Genomic DNA, 23,470 nt, shown 5'->3' on the forward strand with positions numbered 1-23,470 from the left:
AGTTCAGTGGGCGGTGCGCTCACAGCTCCAGTAGGCAGACCCTGACTGGGTTGCTGGGCCGCATGTTAGTTTTGATCTGCTTTTCCTCTTCCACGTTCCAGCCTGCCAGTGGTTCCCAGCCATCCCCACATCACAGCAGGCTTAGAAAAGGAGAATATTTGTACAGCCCTCCAGGCCAGTGAGTAAATAGCTCCCTGGGACTGAGGGGCTCTGTGCCCCCCATGCTGCAACCTCGTCTGAAAGCAACAGATTGAGCCAGGCCAGCTGTCCTGGCACCTGGGACTGGCCGATGTAGGGTGGTCAGGGAGCCCCTTGGGGACCTGGTGACAGAGTAGGTGGCCATCTTAGGAGGTGTGCCGTGAGGCATCCCGGGTTGTCATGAGCTTGGTAATAAGGAGACACTCAGGACTGAGCCCTGGAACACCAGCTGGGAGCTTGTCTTTTGCAGGATCTGTGGCTGAGGGGCAGCCTGCCTGCTTGCTCCATCTTAGGGCTGAAATGTCTCGTTGCCCATCTCTGACTCGCACGCACATTCTCGCCTCCACTCTGCAGTCTTGTCGCGCCACTCATGAGTCTTCCCCCATCTTGAGAAGTTCCTCTGCTTCCAGAGGCTTTCCTTGCCTTTGGATCTTCGCTCCTTGACCTGGCTCTTTGGCTCCTTTGCCCGGAAGGGCGCTCAGTGCCGACCAACCTCTTCTCTCCAGTCCTGAGCCCAGCCAGCCTCACTGCCTTCAGTCCTTCTTTTCCTTCCTTTTCTGTCTTGCTTTTACCTCCCCTGTTTCTATCAACTCTTCCTGGGCTCAGTCTCAATTAGCTCAGCTTCTCAGTGGAGCAGACCAAGTGGTCCTTGAACGCTGCCCTGCAGCACACTGGGTGGCTGTGCCCTGCTCTGGTGTGGCCCCATGGGGAGAGCACGGTCAGCCCTTGGCATTGAGCACACTGCCACCCAGGCTGTGGCCAGGAGAGCCAGGACCCTCCTGCAGGAGCCCCTTGGCCAGCACCGCCCAGGCTGACGGAGATAAGGGTAGGCTCGCATGTGCTGGGAGCATCCCCATCTGGAATGAGTTGGGCCCTCTGTATATAGTGTGTTTTTTCTAGAAGCACCCAGAGAAGGCTTGAGATCCTGGACTGAAGAGGCCGGCTCTGGCAGAGCAGGTGGAGCATCCCCTTGGGTCCCTGGATTGTCTGTGCAGTCCGCAGTCGGTCTACCTCTGGGCAGCAGCCCAGGAGAGAGAGGCTTGTACTCTGAGAGAGTCAGCACCAAAGAAGGTAGCTTGTGTGGCCCGCAGAGGAGGTGGAGCGCCCAGGCTGGGTGCTCATGTCCTACCTCGGCTGGCCCGGGGCAAGCCCTTGAACCTCTCTCACCTGTCAGAGGGGGTGAGCAGGTCCACTGGCTCAGAGTTCTACTTGAAGAGGCCGTGTGACCCAGGTGGAACTCCTCTGACACAGGGCCTGGCACCTGTAGATGCCCAGTAGTAGCAGTAGCTGGAACTGGTGTCTTAACATTTCTAGACAAAACGGGGAGCAGCTCAAGAGCAGAGCAGGGGTTAAAACGTCAAGACCTGGATGGTCTCTCTTCACTTCTCACCTCCTTGCCATGAGTGTATCCTTAGACCAGACAGGCCGATGAGGGACCATGGTTTCACGTGCCACACAAAGTCTTATGTTCTCTGGCGGCCCCTACACCATTCCAGGACTTGCCTAGCTTGGATTTGGAAAGAATGCAGTATGTTCTCAAAGCCAGACCATTCCAAGCATCTTCTCTCACAGTAATGTCAAGTAGCTCTTGACCAGGAAGTTTGGAAAGGTGACCCAGAGTGGCCCAGGAGCGTCAAAACCCAGAACCCCACCCAAGGTTACATTAGGGAATGCAGTGGGCCTCAGTGTTCCCCAGCCTGTGGCTCCTGTGATCCATTTCAGTGGCTGCCACAGTTGGCGGGTTGTAAAATGATAGTGACTCTGAGGGCTCACAATCACCCAGGCCCCAGCACTGAGGACCACCTAACAGGAGCTGAGTATTATACACGCCTCTTCTCCTATGAGCCTATCAGCCCCTCAAAGAGGCGTAGCCCTCTTCACACATGCGAGCACAAGGCCCTAGAGATTGAGGCCCTTGCCCCAGATCACATGTAACTATTATAAGGGCAGCCTGGCTGAGAGTTTAGCCATGCTAAAACCTGAGGGCCGGTAGCAAGTCATGGTCCGTGGCCTCGTGTGGGTGGGCTCAAGCTTTCTGCCCAGGAGCCATCAATCAGCACACAGCAGATCTGGTGGTGAGCACCCTTGAGAGAGCGGGGCCTGTGGAGACCCCCAGAGCACATTCACACTGCCAAGGCGGTTTACCATGAGACAGCCGGAGCCTCTATTCTGCCTCATGCATCACCTGTAAAATGCTCAGCAGAGTTCCAGTTCCCAGTGATCCATGTTGGATTGTTTCTGAACAAATCAGAAATAAGTCAGCTCAGCCATGAGGTTAGTTGGCACTGTCACAATGCAAAGAAACAGCAGTTCTGAATTATAAATCAAGAAATGCTGTATGGAGGCTATTGGCAGAGAGTCAGGGGCACACGAAAAATATGGGTTTGCAGTCACTTTACTGAACCTCCCTCTTCTTCCGAGCTTGTCTGTCCCCTTTCCAAGGTCTCTATCTTTATCTCCAGGCATAGAGATTTGGATGGTTAATTGCCCTTGGTGTTCATGGTAATTATACATGCAGATCCCTATGAACAGAAATAAAAATATGACCTATGAAGTCTTTTTTTGTTTTGTAATTTTTATTTTAAGCAAATAACCAAGACAGTACCTAATAGTGTTACTAATATGCTGCTCTATTCAACTCATGACAAATATTATTTTCTGCAATTTTGAGTATCAGTTTATTTAACAGACTCTAATTTTGAGCCTTAACTGCTTTGCCCAACCTCGCTTTTTGCTAGATCTAGTCTCCCTCCTGTGATGTAAGCCGAACGCACAGAGCCCCTGCCCTGCCCTGCCCTGCCCTGCCCTGCCCCAGCCAGAAGCCAGTGTTTAGGCTCTTGGTGCAAATGTGCTGATTCGGGAGAGCTCTGTCTGGTCTCTCCGTTTAGATGATGAGGTAACCGTGGGGAAGTTCTATGCCACTTTCCTGATACAGGACTACTTTAGGAAATTCAAGAAACGGAAAGAACAAGGACTGGTGGGAAAATACCCTGCGAAGAACACCACAATTGCCCTACAGGTGAATTGTTGTTTTGTAGTTTTCTCTTCTCACTAACGATTTTATAAGCTTATTTGAAACACTAGAGAGCTGACAATTCATGGTTGAGCAGTACCACAAGGATTTTGTTTAAACTGAGATACTGCACACTCCCCAAAATGTGGACTAGCCATTTCTGGGCCACGAGGTAAGTGCCTCCTTTTCCTTGCTTTCTCTGTTATCTGCTGAGGCCTGTGGGACAGGGCCCCCAGGACAGCGACGGGGGAGGCACAGCCCTGGGGGAGGGGAGTGAGCCTGCCCTGGGCCTGTCTCCTCCGGGCAGGCACCCACCTTCCCCCAGCCTTGGGTGTGGGCCCTAGCTGCCCAGTACACAGCTTTACATCGGAACGCAAGTGCTTTGTTTTGTTTCTGTTTGTTTCTTACCCCACTGCTTGTTGGTTTTTGGTCCATTTCAGTAACATCCATCACTTCCTGGTGTGTCTGCTGTGCATGTGCATATGTTTGTGCGTGCATGTGTGCGTGTGTGCCTGCTCGCCTGGGGTGTGTCTGTCTCTCTGTGTTGTCTCCTGATGGCCGTGAGGCTTGCTGTGCAAATGCTGTTCTCATACCCAGGCCAGCCTCGGGTCCTCTAAGCCAGCCTGGCCCCTCCCCGGGCTCCTAGAGTGTGGATGTGGCTTTCAGGGACCTATGGTTCCAACCAGAGTGCATGAGGATATAGAACCCAAGGTGAGCCCACAGCTCTGGGATGGGAAGCAGGTGTGCAGCGGAAGGGAGTCACAGTGGAGACCTGCCCAGAGGGGCCAGGAAGGGGACTTTGTGAGTGCTGATGATGGAGAAAGCAGGGTGAAGAAGGAATGAGAAAGAGATGCTAAGAACTGGGGAAAGGGAACTGTAGAGATTGGCAAGCTGTCAAAAACAACTGACCAAATTAACCAAGAGCCCTGTCATCTCTACTACCCACTGTGCTTTTAAGTTCATTGTGAATAGAGTAAAAAATGTTTCCTTTTCAATTCATTTACTCTAAAATTACTTTTATGTCCCTGTTATCAGCACACCTTAAATTAGGCCTTATAAATATTGGTAAGGGTCAATGTGAAATAGTCCTGCACTTTTTTTTTTCCTGGAGAAAAATGTCCAGTATTGATTGTTTTGTGTTCAAAGTGATGGTCACTGCCAAAGTGAAGGCTTGTCTGTGATCTGGCTGAGAGAGAGAATATAAACATGAATACTAATGAAATCATGAATGAAGAAATGTGTGGTGCGCATATGTTGGGTTAGATGACCTGGTGTGACAGCGGATGGAACATTCATGATGGAACCTCTGTTCTACCCACACAGCTGCAGGGTGGGGTGAATCAGTTAAATCTAACAGTAGACAATTTCTGATCTTTCTTTCTCTGATCACATCTCCTAAAGGTAGCTCAGTGAACCACAGGCTCAGTCAGATAGCTCATTGCTGTCTCAAGTTGTAGAATTTGTGAGCAAAATTCTCACCTCTGGCCAAACCAGTTTGCAAAAGTAATAGTAGCCCTTCTGACCACAATTTGCAAGTAGCCTTAGACAAGACAAACTGACAAGTGTTTGTAAATGTGAACAGGTCCCTCGCCCATACATTCTCCAGGGCGGTGTGGCCAAGTTGGGTGCAAGGAGAGGGGGTGATGCCATGTTTCTGGTAGCTCTTCCTGAAAGTAGCCTCGGGCCTGGAGGACTGAGCTGGCCAGGTCTCAATGCCCAGGACCCTTTGCATAGGTAATGCCTACTGTTCTCAGATTCTTGTGGGTGGGGTTGGTGAAACTTGATGACTTTTCTGGAGGGGGAAACATACTCTTTCATGGGTGGCTGTGTCGTAGTTCACAATAATCAGGTTAGCTCTGGCAAGAGACTCTTCTGTTTTCCATGGAAGGTGCTGCGATGACCACCTCGCACAGAGTTAAAGCTTTTCTGAATTCCTAAGACCTCCTAATTAGATGGCTTCAGTTCTTGCTCTGGTGATGAGGTATAGTCTTTTGATATTTTCAAATCTGAAAAAGCAACACATAGCTAAGTAGTTACCACATTTCACAAAGGGGCTTCATGGGGTCTTCAAGTAGAAAGTTCAAAATGCTGTCAAAACTACATTTTTAGGTCATGGGTGACAAGAGTCTATTATATTGTGTTCCAGTAATACCGAGGTTTGGTTTTGTTTCCTCCTAAACATTTTCTATTTTGTTGTTTATAAAAAGAGTTTCATTTCCTTGGTGAAATTAAAATATTTCCAGTTAGATGGTAATATCATCACATTTTACATGGTTCCGTTGGGAGTTGAGGCTATGACTCTAAATTATGTTGAATGCACAGCCTAGAAAATTAAGTTGTGTTCATAATTTTGACAGATAAATTCTGAAAATGCATTTGATTCTGAAGCAAACATTAAAAGTAGAAAATTTTGTCTCCTTGAAGGATAATTCTAATTACATTTTTGGCTTCCTCTGCTCTAGAAATGGCTTTAAATGTGATTTATCACTCTGCTTTTAATTAGCACGAGGAGGCTCTTCCTTTGTCATAATGGAGTATTGCATGATGATATAGCAGTTAGGGAAATGGGGCCAAGTGGCAATGGGGAACTGCACCAACACTGTCCCTAGGATAAGTACACAGGCCCTCAGGGGAGCACCAAGAGTGGGCATGGCATACCGAGAAGTGGGGCGAGTTGATTCTCCCTGTGCCAGGGGTGCCACATGGCTTTGCTAATGGCCAGTGGAGTGTGGGCATTACTTCTGTGAGCGCAGAAGTCCAGACATAGGCATGTGCGTGCTTGTGCTGCATCGAGTGCCGTCTGCCTGAATAGCATCAGAGCTGGTCAACTTTCTGGGCTTCAGTCCCCCATGGAATGGTTTTCAAGGATGCAAGGATGCACTGTGGTTTTCAACCCTCTGGGCTCCATCTGGTCTCCCTGTGTTCAGACCAACTGCAGTGTCCCCTTCCACATGAAGGGGAATGGCTTGAGGAGCTCCTGGATCCATGTGTGGGTAGGAGCTCGGCACCCGGTGTACTCTGGCCTCTGTGGTCTGAATGAGTGTGCAGTTTCCATCTCTTCATCCATTGCCACCATTAAAGCTAGCCTTCTCTCCAGCACCTCTACAGAGGGAACCAGAGAGAAGCTGCATCAGGCCTTTTATTTTCCTCACTCATCCCCTCCATGCCATGTTCACTTTAGTTTGACTCAGCATTTGCTCTTCATCCATTGTTGCCGCAGTCGAGTGACCTACAAGTTTCCACAAGGAGCAAGGAACTAAAAGAACAAAGCTCTGCAGCCATGAAACATGTGTCCCCTTCCAGCAACTAGCAATGCCCCATCAGACCTTCCAGATGAGGACTCCTGTACAACAGGCAGACAAAAATTTGTCCAGTATCTTAAAGAAAAAAAAGATCCCAAAGTGGGAAAAGTTTTGTTCATTTCTTTTTCTTTCAACATTCAAGGATTTTCTTTATGCAAAAGACACTTGGGTGGAATCTGAGGAGACACTGTCCCTCACTCATCTCAGATGGGAACCTGCCCATCTTAATGACAGAAAGACTTTAGAGGAGTAGTCTCCCCACCCCCAAACCTGATGGGCTTAAAGAAGAGACTATTGTTTCCAGCTTGTAAAGCGTATGGTTAATAATGTTAAAGTCTATACCCGAAGCCCACAGATGGTGACACAGGTGGTCAAGCGGAAGGGTGGGTGGCATAACAGAAGCCAAAGATGCTTCTTCCCTGATGCGCCTTGGTGTGGCCGTCTGAGAGAGGCTTGGTGCGTAAAGACGGGAAATTGGGATGTCCAATAGACATTTAATCTCTGGAGTACCAGACACTTGTTTTCTAAGTCACCACAGTCTGAAAAGTAGAAGATACAATTTTTTTTGTTTTGTTTTTAAAGCATGATTTCATCTAGAGCCATAAAAAGGCTTTATTTTTTCTTTCTTTTCTAATCTAAGAGGAGAATAGATGCTAACAGATGAGATTTCACTGGCTGATTCATTTGTTTCAGATGCTTGAACGGATGCTTTAGAATTTTCTGCCTGAGCTACAGCACCAAGCTCGTTAGTCGGAAGGCGTTTGGGGCTAATGCCTTGAAAGGGAAAAGTCTCAAGTGGGCTTATTTCTACTGAAACAGCATTTCGGGAGAAATGCAGGAAAAAGCAAACCCGAGGCCCCAGGGAGACCCCTTCCAAGCAAAGCAGTCCTCCAGGAGGTGGAAGCAGGGCCGTGGCTCACCTGCGGAGCCACACATGGCCTTCTGTTGCGGACATTGCTCACGGTGGCTCTTTTTCATGAAAGGGAACATGCAAGGCTTAACCATTTCCCTTCCAAGCAGAGACTCAGAGAAAGGGAAAGAGTGAGAGAGAGCAAAGGAGGGGGCAACCGCCCACAGAGAAATGAAATGAACACAACTTCCTGATGCTGGCCAGTAAAAAAAAAAAAAATTTAAAATAATAAAAAAGATTAAATAGACCTGCCTAAGGTGGGCAGCTGACTTGGCTCCAAAGTCCTGCATCCCTTGTTTGCCTGGACTCCCAAAGACTGGCAGGCCCCTGGGCGCTGAGCTGGCAGAGTTCCTATTATGTGGCAGTCAGTCCTGACCTCCTGACCATCCGGCTCCACTCTCTGCAGTGACCCAGTTCAGAACGCAGTGGGGTCGGGCAGGACAGGAAGCTCAGACACACCCATTTAAACTAACACATACACCTGCATGCCAAAACCAACCCAGGCAGCACCTCAGGTTCCATCTTAACGTGTCCACGGGAAGCACCACCACACCCAAACCTCATCCAACATTGTCCGTCTTTAACCCGTGCTCAAAGCCAGTCCGGGGATGCCTCTTTGGAAGCAGTGTGGTCTAGTTTCAAGGACACTGGGAGTCAGGGAACCTGGGTTCTAATCCCAGCTCCAGTGTTTGGTTGCTACGTGACCTTGGGCAAGACTTAACCTCTCTGTGCCTCAGTTTCCCCATCTGTAAAATGGGGATAATAATGTCGACCTACCTCACAGGGCTGTTGTGAGGAATAGCTAAGTGATTGTAAAGCACTTTGAACGTATAATTGCTTATTATTAAGACTACAACAATAATAATATCGTATGCCTGTTTACTACCAGAACTTTAAGAAATTTCTGTTTTTCTTTTATCTCTTTTCTGTTCTGTACTGTAGCGATCCATTGAGACAGTAAAACCTCCCTTTTTTCAGATGTCTGGAAATGCATAAAGATGTAAACCGAGGGAACTCTCCAGGCTGGGTTTCCACATCTTGTGAACAGGAGAATTTTGTCCAAAAAGTTGCTTCGTGAGGGCCTTCCCTCTGGAATTCTCAGCCAGTTCTAAATGCTGGTTGAGTTTGTACATCTGATGTAGAGCCCAGGATGCCTGAGGGAGCCAATTTGAGTTTTAAAATCAATAGAGTATTCAAAAGTAACCTTTCTGCAAAAGCTCAATGTTTCTGAAGCAAATAGAGAAAAGAAGGGTTCTTGGCCGCTTTTGCTGCCCTGGCCTCTGGGGCCTGGCGGCTGTGTGTGTGCAAGGTGTAGAGAGGAGGTGGGAAACCAAGACCAGGCAGAGCAGGCAGCCATGTCACCGGTAGAAGTGGAGGTCCGGCAGGTGCATCCTACATTTGACTGACAGACTCCTTCCCAGCCTTGAGGTCTGTTCCTGTGATATCTTGTGTGCTGTGACCTTAGCCCTTTGGCCCCTGGGGCTCATGATCTCAAGTGGTCTGACCTGCCTGGACTTAAGTGGACTCCCTGGCCTCACTATGGAAATGGGCTCAGCCCCTACTCTGCTCTCTCATATGCAGACTGCAGTGCATCTGGGAGCTCACAGCAGGTTTTATGAGTTCGCACAGCAGAGTCCATGAGGCCCAAGACCAGGTTGGACTTCTTCACACATCACCATGGTTAGTGATACGGAGATAGGGTTGAAAGCTGGCCAGAAAACCCCAGGATGGCTGGACCCCTTGTGGGGGTGCCGAGTTTGTACCTGCTAGTCGATAGCTGTGGCTCCCCAGCACTTGAGTCTCCCAGCCCCTCTGCAGACCCTGCTATAAGCCAGCAACTAACGGCCTAATGACTGGCTCAGTGGGGGCCTTCTGGACCCTGCTCTGGTCTGCAGTCCCACTTCTGCTCTGATTGGGTAGTGCCTGGGATGCACCAGTCATTAAGAATTTTGTGGGTCATCCCTGAGAAGGGAGCTAGTCAGCCTGTGGGCACGGGTGAGGAGCTAGTCCCCCACTAGACAAAGGATCCCTCAAGTTTATTAAACACTAAAGGACAGACAGTATGTCCTCACCCTGCTGTCTGTGTCGCCCATCTCAAAGGGCTAGTGTAACCAGCTGTCTTCTAGATCTAAGCCTCTGTATGCCAAAGCCTCAGCAGGATAGCCCCAAGGTCACATGGCTGGTGTTTCCAAATGCCTTTCTCTACTGTCCTTCCAAAGAGTTAAAAACTGCAAAATGTTAACTAACTTTCTAAATGGGACTTGGGGAATGGTTCCAATGAAACAAAAGAATCTTGCCCGTGTGGGCCTGGCTGTGTCTGCTGAGTAACAGCACTGGCTGTGGCCTGTAGCCAAGGCCAGTTCCTGAAAGACAGCCAGAAATTGTGGGGGCCCCCTCTGGCCTTGACTCAAGTGGGAAATAAGGCTTCCCTGAAACTCAGTTTACAGTCAGACTGCAACCACCTCTGTCATTTCTCCTAAAATCCTGGGGGAAGAGTATAGCTTTAAATGTAGGCAATTGTAGGAGACAACTCAAGTTCATTATCCTAGAATCTTTGTAGACTCACTCAGCAAACTTGGTACCCAACCCCATGGTGCTAAAACTCTATAGCTCTGGGATGGAAGACTTGACACAGGCCAATATCCATCATGGGAAGTAGCTGTAAGGTAGGGCCTCTGGCTCTTACCTGGCTTACACTGTAGTGTGCCCAATTAAAAGTTAAATCCACAGGATTATTCAATACTGGATTCTATATACTTTCTGAAAAGCAGATATTCTCCATCTGGGAATAGTAATTATTATTTTCAAAAGTCTTTGAGAGATAAAAATGACTGAAAAGGAGTTACAGCAAGTTGTATTATATAGTAGCAAAAAGTCTTAATTATTGTAGCATGTTATTGAATAATACCCACCTAATACTCCTCATTAGGCCGCATATGTCATGATTCAGTTATCTATGGGAAGGAGCTTGCTAGCACTTACTAACGGTTCCTAGGTTGGGAAGGGACCTGTGCAAACTTGTTCTCCTTGGCAGACAGTAGGTGTAATAGAGATGGCTATATGGCGTAATAGGAGAGCGTGTCATTTGAAGGCACAGTGAGGGCTATCTGTTAAGGGTCAAAGGCTAGCTCAGAGAAGCTCTGGGAAGGACATTTTTTCCCAAAGTGGAGAAAGTTCAGTGAAATAACAGGAATCCTAGAAGGGGTGAAGAGGCAGGCTGTTACCTGGGGAAAAAATGGTATTATTACCTGTCTGAGGACAGGTTATCAGCAATTCTCAAAGTCTGTGGCCTCAGAATCCTTTTATGCTCTTAAGAATTAATGAGGAGCCTTGTGTTTCAATATTTACTGCATTAGAAATTAAAAGTGAGAAAATTTTAAAACAGAACATGCAAGCACAAAGATGCCAGAGTGATGACATCATCACATGTCATGTAGCTTTTGAAAAACCCCACTGTGCTCTCAGGAGAGAATGAGAGGGTTCAAGGCTAGAACATCCTAGTACTAGTATGCAGATTACAGTGACCTCATGGACTCCTGATGGCGTTTTGTGGAGCCCTAGGGTCCCTGGAGCACACTTTGAGAACTGCTGCTGTAGGGAAATGATCCCAAATCCCCCTAAAGGAAAAGGGTACTCGAGCCTTTTTGTGATCTTCCTGGTTAAAGAGTCTCTTATGTATACCACCGTCCCTAACTCAAACCCTTCTCTCCCTCTCAGGCCCCTTCCCAAAACCAACTCATTCACCTGGACACAGAGCTGCCTGTACCCCCAGTGTCCAGCTAAGCTCAGACTGAGGGTTGTGCCACACAGGGCCTCGTCTCACTGCCTGTGCTGATCGGGAGGAACGGTGGTCTGAATGAGTGCACGATAGACTGTATTTTTCAAGATGGCAGCTCCTCAGAGTTGCACAACTGAGACAAAGATGTGTGCTGTGCATAAAACCAGTTGACACCTTGTGATCGATCATTTGTCATCTCCATGTTGACTTAGTGATACAAGAGCTCTGTTAAGTTAGTTAAAGGAGGGTAACCTTGATCGAGTAGCACCCGTGGTCATGTAGGGAAGTGGTCATGAGTGAGTGCTCGATTGAGACTTGTTCCCAGCACTCTTTCCCATTGACCCAACGGCTTTGTCTGGGTGGTGGTCAAGGTGGGGCCAGTGTGGTGTCATGGGCACCTCGCTGAGCCTTTGCTGTTTTGGGTAGGTCACTTAACCAAATGGGAATAATGTGGGCAGCACCCCCCTTCCCCAGAGTGTAGCAGGATAAAGTATGTGAGATTACAATGACAGGTGCAAAGATGAATCAGAATAGCAGTCATGCTTTGCAGCTTCTGCTGAGCCTAAATTTTAAGTAATTCTCTGTTATCAGAAAACTGACAATTTCTTCAATTCTAGTGTTAAACTACAACTGAAAAAAAAACTACAACTGAGAATCAAAGGACCTAAAACCAATAGCTCTGTCAGATCATTTTCAGGGAAATGTCATAGATAAAAATTTTAGGTAATTTTTAAAAACATTTTCTTTATTTTTCAAAGTAATGGTGACAAACGTGATAGTAACAACACTCAGCTGCCTGAGTGCAACCCCAAGCGTAACTTACGGGGGTAATGTTACAACTGACTTTTCCGTGAGGGTTGGAATCACCATGGGTGACTTACAGAGCATCGTGCTTATGATTCTAAGCCTTCATATAACTCAAGGGCTGTTCATAATGGACACAAAGGACACACCATCACATTTTCCCTGGAGGAAAAAAATGAAAAATGAAGGGGTGTGCCCTGCGTGATGTATATGCATTGCATGTGTGTGCAGAGGAGGCGGGGGACGAGCAAGTTTATTCTATAAGAATTTAATCAGCAGCAGTTCTTTCTTCTAAGGGAGCTAGTTTGAAATCATCCAGCTGGTTGGATAGGGGCCGAATCCTGCTGAAGGGTGAACTAGAACTTACCAGAGCAGGACCAGCCCTGGCTGAATGAAACCTGCCTGTGAGGGAGAAAACAGGCTCTGCCAGGTGAGAGCTCTTGGGCTGGAGTCTGGAGACTGGCTCTGGCTTCTGCAGAGACACACGTCTCTTACCTCCACTGTTGCAGTGGAGGTTCAGAAGGAGTTCGGACGAGCTTGCCATGGCTCTGAGAGCTGGCAGGTGGCTGGTGTGTCTGATGGAGCTAACTTAGGGAGACAGGGAGTGCAGGTCTTACAAATGCACGTAGGCAGGAAAAACTGAACCCTAAACGTGGGCAAGAGGAAGGAAGGTAAATGGATGTTCATTTTTGATGGTAAAATATCATAATTTTATGCTATTGCTTCAGAAATATTTAAAGAGATTTTTATAGTTTGGGGGTTTTGTTGTGACTTAATCATTTAGTAGAGTAAATACCTATAAAATTCCAATTAAATAAATGGTGTCTAAAATTTAAAGCAGCAGTCAACAGGCAAAGCGCCATTTCTTTTTCTAAAAAAAATTTATGATAACATCTAGCATTTAAAACCAATCAAAACTAGGTTTGATTCTGTTTAATATTTTATATGATTGGACATCTTAAATCAATAATGTTTATATTTGATAGCAATTCTGTGTTAATTCTAAACCATAATTCTACTGTGATGTTAATGGAATGACTTTATATGGCTTTGTGCTGGTTTAAGTGCTGTGACCACATTTCAAATTAAAATAGTATTTTGCTCATAGAAGTAGACACAGATATGAAATATGAAAGAATACATTATTTTGCTAACTGTATAGTGTTTATTTCAAGAAAAAAATGTTCTTTTTTAGAGCTGTAAAAAAAAGGTTTTTTCAAGGATTTAAGATAGTTTTTTGAATATTTGGGGGTTGGAACTTGTGCCTACGGAGTTTTTGGAGCAGCCTAAGTACCTTTTAGCTCAATATGTGTGCTAGAAGAATTTCATTATCCTGTTTTGTGATATGTAATAAATTCAGGGTGCTGTGCTTAAGCTTTGTTTCAATTCTAGTCTGGGAACATCTGTTTTGCTCATTCCCAACCCTGGCAGACACTCCCTCCTCCTGTAGCCCTTCCACGTTTCTGGCCCCTCCCCAGATCCCATGTGGGAGCGTAAGGTCAGTCCCTGACTCTCGGGTGTGTTTCTCCCTGCGCGCAGCAAGCAAAATGTAATCATGGTTCTTAAGCCTCTGCTTTCAGGTCTGGGAAGAGTGATGCTTTCTCTCCTCCTTTGATGTCTCTTTAATAAATATGTTGTCATTATTTGTCTTTGGAAATGGCCCCTTGGGCCACCTCTCAATTTTCTCCATGATTTATGTTGCAAACAAACTCTCTGTCCTGTGTCTGTTCACTGCACTCTCCTACTCTGTGTATCATTGATGATGTGCTGGAGACAGTTTCTGTTTTTATTATGCAAGTATGTTATATGTGTATTTCAGTGAAATGTCAACTCGTCAACAGAGGATGATGTTAAAAATTATCCAAATAAATAGTTTTCTATTTCTTTTAATCAGACCTAGTCCAATCAGTTGAATGACAGTGAACAGGATTATCTGTTGTTATTTGAACTCAATGTACCTGGCCCATGCTACCTTGTAACATGGATTATTATACATTATTTCACTGGGGGTATTGACTTAGTGTATTGTCACCCCTGTTTATTTTGTGGGGACAGCACCAGGTGTCTGAAACCTGGTCTCTTGTTTGGGAGCCTCAGATATGCAACAACCCTTTCTCCCCAATAATCCAGAATCAGCCTTGAACCCTGGCTTATCTCCCCTTGATAACTGTGCCCTAGACAGTGCTGAACGAATGAGTTGTAGACTGATTAATACTACTGGCTCAGCCTTCCTGTACATGCCTGTAGCTCTGCTATGTAAGAGCTTTCACCCACTTGACATTAGACTTGCCTTCTTGATGTTTCCATGAGAATGGCAAGTGGGTCGCCCTCCAAGCCAGTAATTCCCTGGGTTCAGATGTGCTAGACTTGGGGATTCTGAGAGAGGGAAAGTGTGTGTGTATGTGTGTGTACATGTACATGTGTGTGCTTGTGTTTACATGTGTGTGTGTGTGTGTGTGCTAGACTTGGGGATTCTGAGAGAGGGAAAGTGTGTGTGTATGTGTGTGTACATGTACATGTGTGTGCTTATGTTTACATGTGTGTGTGTGTGTGCTAGACTTGGGGATTCTGAGAGAGGGAATGTGTGTGTATGTGTGTGTACATGTACATGTGTGTGCTTGTGTTTACATGTGTGTGTGTGTGTGCGTGTGCATCTTGAGCTTGTGATTAGAGGGGCAGGAGAGGAAGTGGCAGCCTTACTGACTACCACAGACTGTTCTGGGTTTGGCCCTGGGACATTTGTGTCTTTCCCCTGTAAGTCCACAGCATTCCTAGTGAGGAACCTGAGAGCTTTGACTCTGGTGGTTCTCTCTCCCCCACAGTTCATGAAATTGAAAGCCCTGCCGATCCTTTATTCAAAACCTGGTTCAAAAGCAGAGTCAGGCTGGTGTGCCATCTTTCACAGGTTCATCTGATAGGCTGGGTGCTACTATGGAGGAAGCTATTTTCAGAGGAGCCTATTGGGAAGTTTTTGTACAACTTTACATTCTAAGTTAATGTCACCACGACTGGCACCTGCAGAAGACCAATCCGAGCATTTCCACACCACTGGGCCCAGCCCTGCTGGATCTGGCCACCAGCCCCTCCCTAGCCTTGGCCACTGCTGAGTGTGTCTCAGGTGTGGTCATCATGCTCTGTCTGTGCCCCATGCCTGTCTGCTGCTGGGGGCTGTGGTGGAAGGACAGGGAAGTGGTCCCTTCCGCCGACAACCCACGCTTGGCCCCGTCCTCTGCACACCATCCTGACATTGGAGCGTTAGCTGCAGGCAGAGGCCTGGACGCCAATTGTTAGTGGCTGCTTAGTTTGCAGAGTGGCTGGCAGCAAATGAGGGTGTGCCACTGGGTACACATCGGTGGTTTTAGACCTGGGGCCGGGAGGAAGTGCTTTCTTCAGACCTAAGCCATTTGTGGAAAAGGATAAATTAGCTGTACTGTCCCTATTTATCTTTGAATCAGCATGCAATTTTTCTTCACATTGATGGTCAAAACATCATAATTTCCTCAGAGCCAGTGACTATACCTTCCCTGTATGTGATCCATAAACATCCCAAATGTCTCCCTAAAGAAGTTGGGAACGATAGAAAAAGACTTCTTCCAGGCCCTGTCCCAGTGGAAGCCAGGACCCAGGATAAGAAAAGCCAGCTGTGAGGGCCTTGGGGGAAGGCAGAATGATGGTGAGGGGCCTGGGGCATCGGCTGGTGGGACTTACACGGCCTCCAGACTGGTGAGTCCCTTTCAATGTGTTGTGGCCTTCAAGAGGATGACCTGACTACTGACAAGGTCTCAGCCTGAGCACAGGCTACAGGCCAGGGTCCGCAATAGCCACAGAGGCCGGCACTGCCCCAAGGCCCAGGTCTGTGTGCATGTCAGCCCATTCTGTCATGTTCCGAGTGTGCTGGTGGTTGCAGCGTGTTGTGTCATTCCCTCGTTCCCATGGCTTTTCTGCAGAACCAGGGGCCCTGCTGGCTGCTCAGCCTGCGTGGCCTCTGGCACTCACTCACACCCAGGCTTTCCCTCCCTGGACACAGCCTGCGAGTCCTTGCCCCTCCCCTGTGGAGCAGGCCGGTTGTGCTCCCTGCCCTGCCATGGGCTCGGGGAGGGCACTCTGCCGGACCTCCTTCTATAGACTGTCATTTAGACGTGGGCATGGGCTCTTGGCCATGACAGTCCTATTATAGGGGTCTTCAGATTATGACACAGTTTGGTTCTTACGACAGTGACATAACCCAAATTTTGGTGTAAGTCAAAACACACCCTAGCCTAAGTCACTAACCTATCCTAGCCCAGCTGTAAAATCATAACCTAGAACATAAAACACAAACGTGCCGTATTACTGCGCGTCCTTCCGCCGCGTGCAACCAGACTAGTTTGCCCGTGTATGTAGTCCGTGAGTGTGGTGCTGGTGGCGTAAGCCGAAACACGTCTCAATTTTTTTTAAAGTTTTTATGGGAGTGAGTGTCATGAACTCAGAATGTTGTATGTTGAGACTTTAGTAACCCCAGGACCCCCTGTACTAATCACCAGGCACTATTCCCTGCAAGTGTGGGTGTTTGAAAAGGAGTTTCCTAAGTTGAGGGCCTCCAGCGTCCCGGGCTAGGACCATCTTGAACCCCTGACCGCACCCCACAACCTCAAAGCTGCAGGGACTCCTCCAGTTACATTCAAACAGTGGTCAGTTTTCCAGGCTGTCCTTTGGAGAAACCTACACCCCCCACCCCCCCCAGCTGAATCAGGCAGGAGCAAAGCCAAGACCCGGGCCAGGCCCAGGGCACCCATGCTGCCTAATCTGTTTTGCCATTTTCATTGATATAGGCGGGGTTAAGGACACTGCATGACATCGGGCCAGAGATCCGGCGTGCTATATCATGTGATCTGCAAGATGATGAGCCCGAGGACACAAAAGGAGAAGAAGAAGATGGATTCAAAGTAATTATTCCACGCACAGCTACACACTGGCCACTTGGAAATAGTGGGGCACAGCTCCAGTTTGGGCAGTTAATGAGCCACAAGAGAGCCTGGAGAATGTAAACTGGCCCCAGAGCATAGGGGGCTTGCAGACCATGCCCGGCCCCCAGCAGACCTCCCCATTCACCGGCACCTCCTCTGGGGCCAGGCCTGCCCTTCCTGCGCTTGCTCCTCTGCCCACACGGCAGCTTCCAGGGAGCCTGGCCACAGCCACTGGCCAGTGTGGACGGGCATCCTGGGTGCTTCTGGCAGCTGCTTGCCTGCACTGCTGCCTTCTTTCCTGGGACAGTTCTTTGAGCTGCCAGCCAGGCTTCAGCCTCAGCCCCAGAGCCCAGGGAGCTTGCCTAGTACCCAACCTCAACTGCTGGGCCTGCCAACCAGCCCTGCTGGGTATAAGTCACCTCATCTTGGAGCAACTGGAAGAGCACTCTCGAGTGATAGCCGAGAGCTTGCTCCCTGGGTCAGGAATCGGTAACCTTCCTCCTTTCGGGAGGACCAGCTGTCATGTAGACACAGGCACCTTGATCGTTGAGGCCCTCAGATTGTTCTCCAGGGATCCTCCGGAGCTTACCTAGAATTTGTTTTTCATGTAGAAAAAATTACCTAACATGGCTAGCCTGCATCAAATACTTGTTAAATTACCTGGTGTTGTCTCCCATTATTTTGCAGAGAAATGGTGCCCTGCTTGGAAACCATGTCAATCATGTTAATAGTGATAGGAGAGATTCCCTTCAGCAGACCAATACCACCCACCGTCCCCTGCATGTCCAAAGGCCTTCAATTCCACCTGCAAGTGATACTGAGAAACCGCTGTTTCCTCCAGCAGGAAATTCGGTGTGTCATAACCATCATAACCATAATTCCATAGGAAAGCAAGTTCCCAGCTCAACAAATGCCAATCTTAATAATGCCAATATGTCCAAAGCTGCCCCTGGAAAGCGGCCCAGCATTGGGAACCTTGAGCATGTGTCTGAAAATGGGCATCATTCTTCCCACAAGCATGACTATGAGCCTCAAAGAAGGTCCAGTATTAAAAGGTAACCTTTAAAATTTGTTTTCACTTGATAATGTTGTGTCTGTCCACCCCCACCCCCCACCCCCGCCAACCCATGCTCTAGCACATGCAGGAGATTCCCAGTAGGCATTTGCAGTTGAACCTGTGAATGTCATGAGGTCATGGCCTCTTCGGGCCCTAGCCACATGATAACCCTGAAGGATAAAGGGCCACCAGCCATTTGATAGCCTGCTGTATGAGATATGCCTTAAAATGGTAGCAGGTGAAAACTCTACCCTCCCTGATTGTGCCAAAGTACTTTGGGATGGGTTGGCAAGCCCTTTGTGGGAAGGGCTCGACGGCAGCTCTGTGAGGCTGTGAGCTGTACACAGTCTGGCAGCTGCTCACCTCTGCTGCAGTGGCGAGAAGGCAGCCTCAGACAGTGTGGTACATGCACGGGTGCGGCTGTGTCTAATAAAACTTTATTTTTGGACATTGAGATGTGAACTTCATATAGTCAAAGGTGATGGAATATTTTTCTTCCTTTGATGTTTCTCAATCCTTTAATAATGTAAAACCACTCCTAGCTCGTGGGCCACAGCGAAACAGGTGGCAGCTCATGTTTGTCCTGTGACCTATGGCCTGCCAACCCCACTCTGGCTAGTAGCCTGGTAACTGCATTTTAAATTCTGTTGGAAATGATTAACTTTATCTTCTCCTTCCCTCGCTTATCATGCCTTTCCTGGATAGAACCCGCTATTATGAAACTTACATTAGGTATGTGCTCACTGCCTGTGTTTGTATGTTAAATACTGTGTTATAAGTGTGACCAATTGATCTCTCTGAATGCTGAGAGATGAGAAGTTCCTTTGAGCCAACTACAATATTATAGCTCAGGGCTATGGACTCGGGTCAGAGGTAGTGGCTTCTTTCTGCATAGACAGTTACCACCCAGGACTGATACTCACATGGCAGGTGCCCATGGACTAGCCCCTGCAGACCTCAGGACAGCATAGGAGAGCCTGCTGTGCACCAGTGCCTGGGCCTGTGATGATGGGCAGTGGCTGCTGCTTTCTGGGGAGTGCCTCTCGCGGGGTCTTGGTAAAAGCATGACCCCAGCCTCCTGAAGACCAGGGGCGGGCCCTCCTCTTTCCCTCCATGCCCTCAGTGCATGCAGTGTATCCTCCTCCATATTCACTGGACTGGGTGGAATGGTGCACAGGATGGTGGTTTTGTCGGCGATGGGGAGCATAGGTCTGCCAATTTAATTATATCGAGTGAACTCTTAAGCTGGAGGAGGTCAGGGGGAGAATAAATAACGTGGAGGGAGCACAGTCCTCTCTCTGGAAAGAAGTAATGTCACTGCATCTAGCTTGTTTTCCTGAGGACCCAGTCCAGGACAACCAGGCTTCAGGGAGGTGTTATGACAGTCCTGGGGCAGGGAGCAGTCTTGGAAAACTTGGCAGATGTCAGCATGAGAGTACGTGTCTGTGACATAGTATCCAGAACTCCTGTCGCCCTTCCCGGGTTGGAGGCAGTGGGAACTTTGTAGTCAGGGAGTTCCTTTGTTCCAGGCTCTGATGTCACATGGGGCCCAGGTAGGAAGGAGCAGGGATCAGAGTACATGTCTGGGAGCTAGTCTTTTCCGCAGGACTGCTGATCGCTGCAGGTCTCTAGGTCCGTTTTCTTGCTCTGTTTCCCAAATTACATCTACTCCTTTGGCCCCATGGCCCCTGGGCATAGTGGTCTGGAACCAGCATTATGCAGGGTACTGAGAGAGAAACCCCTCCTGATGCATGTATGTACGTACGTACACAGACACACACACACCACCATCACCACCACCATCCCCACTGTTGCCAGAGGCCTTAACAGTCCTGTCCTGCTTTAGGCAGGTGCACAGGGGGAAGCCAGCTGCACATCGGGCAGGATGCTGGCCATATGGGGAGGTGCGGCTGCAGGAGGTGTCTGCCCCCTGCACAGGTGCTCATGTCCTCTCTCCCAACTGCAGGTCTGACTCAGGAGATGAGCAGTTCCCAACTATTTGCCGGGAAGACCCAGAGATACACGGTTACTTTAGGGAGCCCCGCTGCTTGGGGGAGCCAGAGTATTTCAGTGGTGAGGAGGACTATGAGGACGACAGCTCGCCGGCCTCCAGCAGGTGAGGAGCCCAAGCTCTGGGGCTCGGGCTGACATTAGGAGACCGGGCTTTTGCCTGTCCGTTGTGCTCTGCTGTTCGTGAAGCCACGGGACACCTGCAGCGGCACTCAGGACCGGCTGGGGAAGCCAACCAGGAACGCAGACTCCAGGCCAGAGGAAGAGTCTGAGCAGAAGAAACAGGACCAGGGAGCGCAGGGCAGAGGCAGTCATTCTGGGCTGTTGACTCGTTTCCACTAGGCTCCTGAGAGGTCTTTTAGTTCAGGCCCAGAAGTGAGAGTGGGGCCTGCCTCCCCGAGGGCTAGCTCGTTTCCATCGCTTCCTTATCTTCTGAGAGGTCTGCTTGTGCTTTGTTAACGCTGAGCACTCTGAGGGGGCGCTGTCTGCACAGCAGCTCAGCCAGCCACAGCTTGGGCGGGTCTCAGTGAACCGCACCCATTTCCCATGCTCATCCACGGGTTTCTCCTGGAGATGGGGGACAAGAGGTTAGAGTGGCATCTCTCAGCAGAGGTGCCTCTCCAGGCTTCTGTCCTAAAGAAAGAATGTTTGAGGTTAAAAGGGACACTTTGCTTTAGGAGACATATGGGCAGTGCTGGGGGACACAGGTCACCTACCTTCCTCTTCTGTGTCAGTTGCATTTCCCCATGACCAGGTGGTCCACTGATGTGGACGTGGTTCTGCTGTGGGGTCTCTTCTAGTAGCTGAGCTGGGAATCATTGCTAGTCACCGCCAGGCCCTCACTCACCCTGTCCTTCGCCAGTTCCGTCCGTCAGCCTCCCTCAATGCCTGACTTCCAGAACCATCGGTTCTGACCAAACGGATTCTGATATTCCTTCTTCAGAGTCATTGCATGCCCGATGCCCACCACTTGGACACCCTGCCCCACCTCTCTGGCCTGGCCCCATTGTCCCCTGAAGACCTGCTGCAGGGCTTTGCTTCTCATGCCCTGAATGACATGGAAGTACCCAGCCCCCAGGATTCCTGGAGCCGGCCCTGGCCCCTCTCTTCCAGCGCCGACCTTTCCCAGCCGTGTTAGGCGTCTCTGTGCCTGTGGTTTTTGCTGAGCTCCTGGTGGGCAGGGGCTATGCTTCATGCATCTCCATGTCCCTGGTTCTCAGCCCAGCAACTGGCCGAGGGCAGGCACCCAGGAGAAGGGCTCTCAAGGAGGAAGTGAGCGGGTGACAGTCAAGCTTGCAGGAGATCTGCAGTCCACATCTGACCTGGGTCTGCGGTTGCCCCGGTTTGGGAAAACCACCAACACCCCAGTCATCACCGGCCTGCTGTTCTGAACCTTCCAGGAGCAGCCCTAGCTTCCATCTAGAATTTTCCATGAAGCTGAGGACTACCTTGTTTTCAGTCCTACTGTGCCCAAGGCGGTGGAGAGAGGACTATAGAGGTGGATTTATCTGATGGAAAGGGCTTGTTACCTAGGAATCCACTTGCCCCTTACTCTCTCTTTTGGCCTTTTGGACCATCAGGCAGAACTACAGCTACTACGACCGATATCCAGGCAGCCACTTGGACTTCGAGCGGCCCCGGGGCTACCATCACCCCCAAGGCTTCTTGGATGATGACGATTCGCCCATTTGCTATGATTCCCGGAGATCTCCAAGGAGACGCTTACTACCTCCCACCCCAACATGTGAGGCCAAATTTTTTATTTGGGGTGAAGCCCCCAGAGAACAGGTGCTGCTCCTGCCAGCCCTGGGGTGGGGGTGGGGGGAAGGGGGTGATGGATGTGGCCCTGCCATGCCAGGGACCTTAGTCCCCAAGGCCAGCCCCTTGGTTGGAGATGCTATAGGCTTTCCTCTCTTTCTCATCTACATTCCATGTGTTTGAGCTCAAACTACTTCAGCGCTGTTCTGGACTCTCTCTAAGAGGAGAGAGTGTGCGGCCCTAATGCTGCATAGCATGGGGTATCTGATAAGGGCTATATGTGCAAGTTTTTATTGCCTTTGAGCCTGGGATCCATCCCGAGAAGTGGGCAAGACATGTACTTTGCTATTGTCAGGCCCACTCTGGGGATCAGGGCAACTACCCGCAGGGCAGGAGGGGTCTGCTGAGTGCGGAGCTAGACTTAGCCCAAGTCTGTTTACCAAGGCCCACGCCTCCGAGCATGCAGTACCTGGGGGTTCTCGGTGTCCGTCTCTCCTCAGGCGATACCAGGTGTCTCCTCTCTCACCTCTCTACCCTCCTCTCCGTCTTTGCCTCCGGTCTGCCAGTGCCCTCTACTCAGGGGGCAGGTTTGGGCCTTGGTAGTGATCTTGAGGGTAGGCCGTCCCATCCTGGGGCCCAGGATCCCGTCCTGCTGAGCAGGGGCAGGGGCTGGCTGTTCCCCCTGGTTATCCTGTGCAGATGGCATAACTGGCACTGCCAGGAGATCTGGGTCAGCCCCAGTGAGGAACTTGGGTCCGGGAAAGAAATGCAGCAATGGCCCCACCAGCTCCTGGCCAGGCAGTTTGATTTGGGGCATGTGGGCCTTTGGATGATGGTTAAAGAATATGCACTTCTGGTGTTTCCGCTGGCTCCGTGCACAGTAACAACTATGGCTGGATGGCACCTGGGGCCCCCTGTCTCTGCCCAGCTGTCGCAGCCCTGCTGGGGAGTGTACTCAGACACATTTCCATGGTTAATATTTAATTTCACAGCCCCAAACACACAGAGCATTTCTGGTCTCATTAATGTTGATGACGCACATGCAGGTAAGGCTGGGTAGAGGCCCTTGCCCATACCTGAGTCTGCTGCCCCCTCACACCTCCTTCTGGTGGCTGCATTAGTGCCCGGGGCGCCCTGCACAGGTGCTGCCTCTGGGAAGTGAGGAACCTGAGTGGACAAGAGCAACTGCCCTCTGTCTTTGTAAGAGCAAATAAATAAAATGTATTTAATTTGCTTTGCTGCCTGGAGGTTCAGACCTTGGCCAGGGAGAGCATGGAGTTCCTCAGCCTGTGTTCTCAGCTTCAGAAAGATAACTTCCTCCAGCAGAGATGGTTGTGCCCAAATGAGATGATGGGTATATGTGGGCTCACTTTCAGACCTGAGAAGCACTACCCAAAAGAGAGGGGCAGTGGTTTTCCTTTCCTGGCTCTGAGCCTCGGGCCCCGCTATCTGATGCCCTCTAGGGTCCTAGAGGTTGTGCTCCCAAGGGTGGCCTGTCCCCTTTAGAACTCTGTTAAACTCAGCCCCTGGGTGGTGCATGGAGGGTAGGCTGTCTGAGGAGGACAGCAGCCACTGACTCAACTCAGGAGGTTCCTGCATGCCCCACAGTGTGTGTCAAGCCTGTGAGACCAGGAGTGTTCTTGTTCCTCCCCGTGGGGCAGTGGCCAGCGTTGTCCTCATGCACTTCTGGAGCA

At 49.5% G+C, this 23,470-nt stretch overlaps 1 protein-coding gene across 5 annotated transcripts in view; it reads left to right on the forward strand.

Annotated features, from left to right (window-relative positions):
- Positions 1–23,470, forward strand: part of CACNA1D (calcium voltage-gated channel subunit alpha1 D) — a 351,028-nt gene that overhangs the window by 320,974 nt on the left and 6,584 nt on the right. For 4 of the 5 annotated variants that reach the window (XM_066245993.1, XM_066245988.1, XM_066245989.1 and 1 more), the window contains 6 exons: positions 3,087–3,217; positions 16,817–16,930; positions 17,639–18,006; positions 18,714–18,740; positions 19,975–20,124; positions 21,599–21,762. In XM_066245993.1, the coding sequence (XP_066102090.1) occupies positions 3,087–3,217; positions 16,817–16,930; positions 17,639–18,006; positions 18,714–18,740; positions 19,975–20,124; positions 21,599–21,762 (954 nt within the window). The remainder of the gene's footprint in view (positions 1–3,086; positions 3,218–16,816; positions 16,931–17,638; positions 18,007–18,713; positions 18,741–19,974; positions 20,125–21,598; positions 21,763–23,470) is intronic. The other variant, XM_066245991.1, reaches the window with a different exon arrangement.

The sequence above is a fragment of the Saccopteryx bilineata genome, chromosome 10, assembly GCF_036850765.1.
Source record: "Saccopteryx bilineata isolate mSacBil1 chromosome 10, mSacBil1_pri_phased_curated, whole genome shotgun sequence".
NCBI classification, from domain to species: domain Eukaryota; kingdom Metazoa; phylum Chordata; class Mammalia; order Chiroptera; family Emballonuridae; genus Saccopteryx; species Saccopteryx bilineata.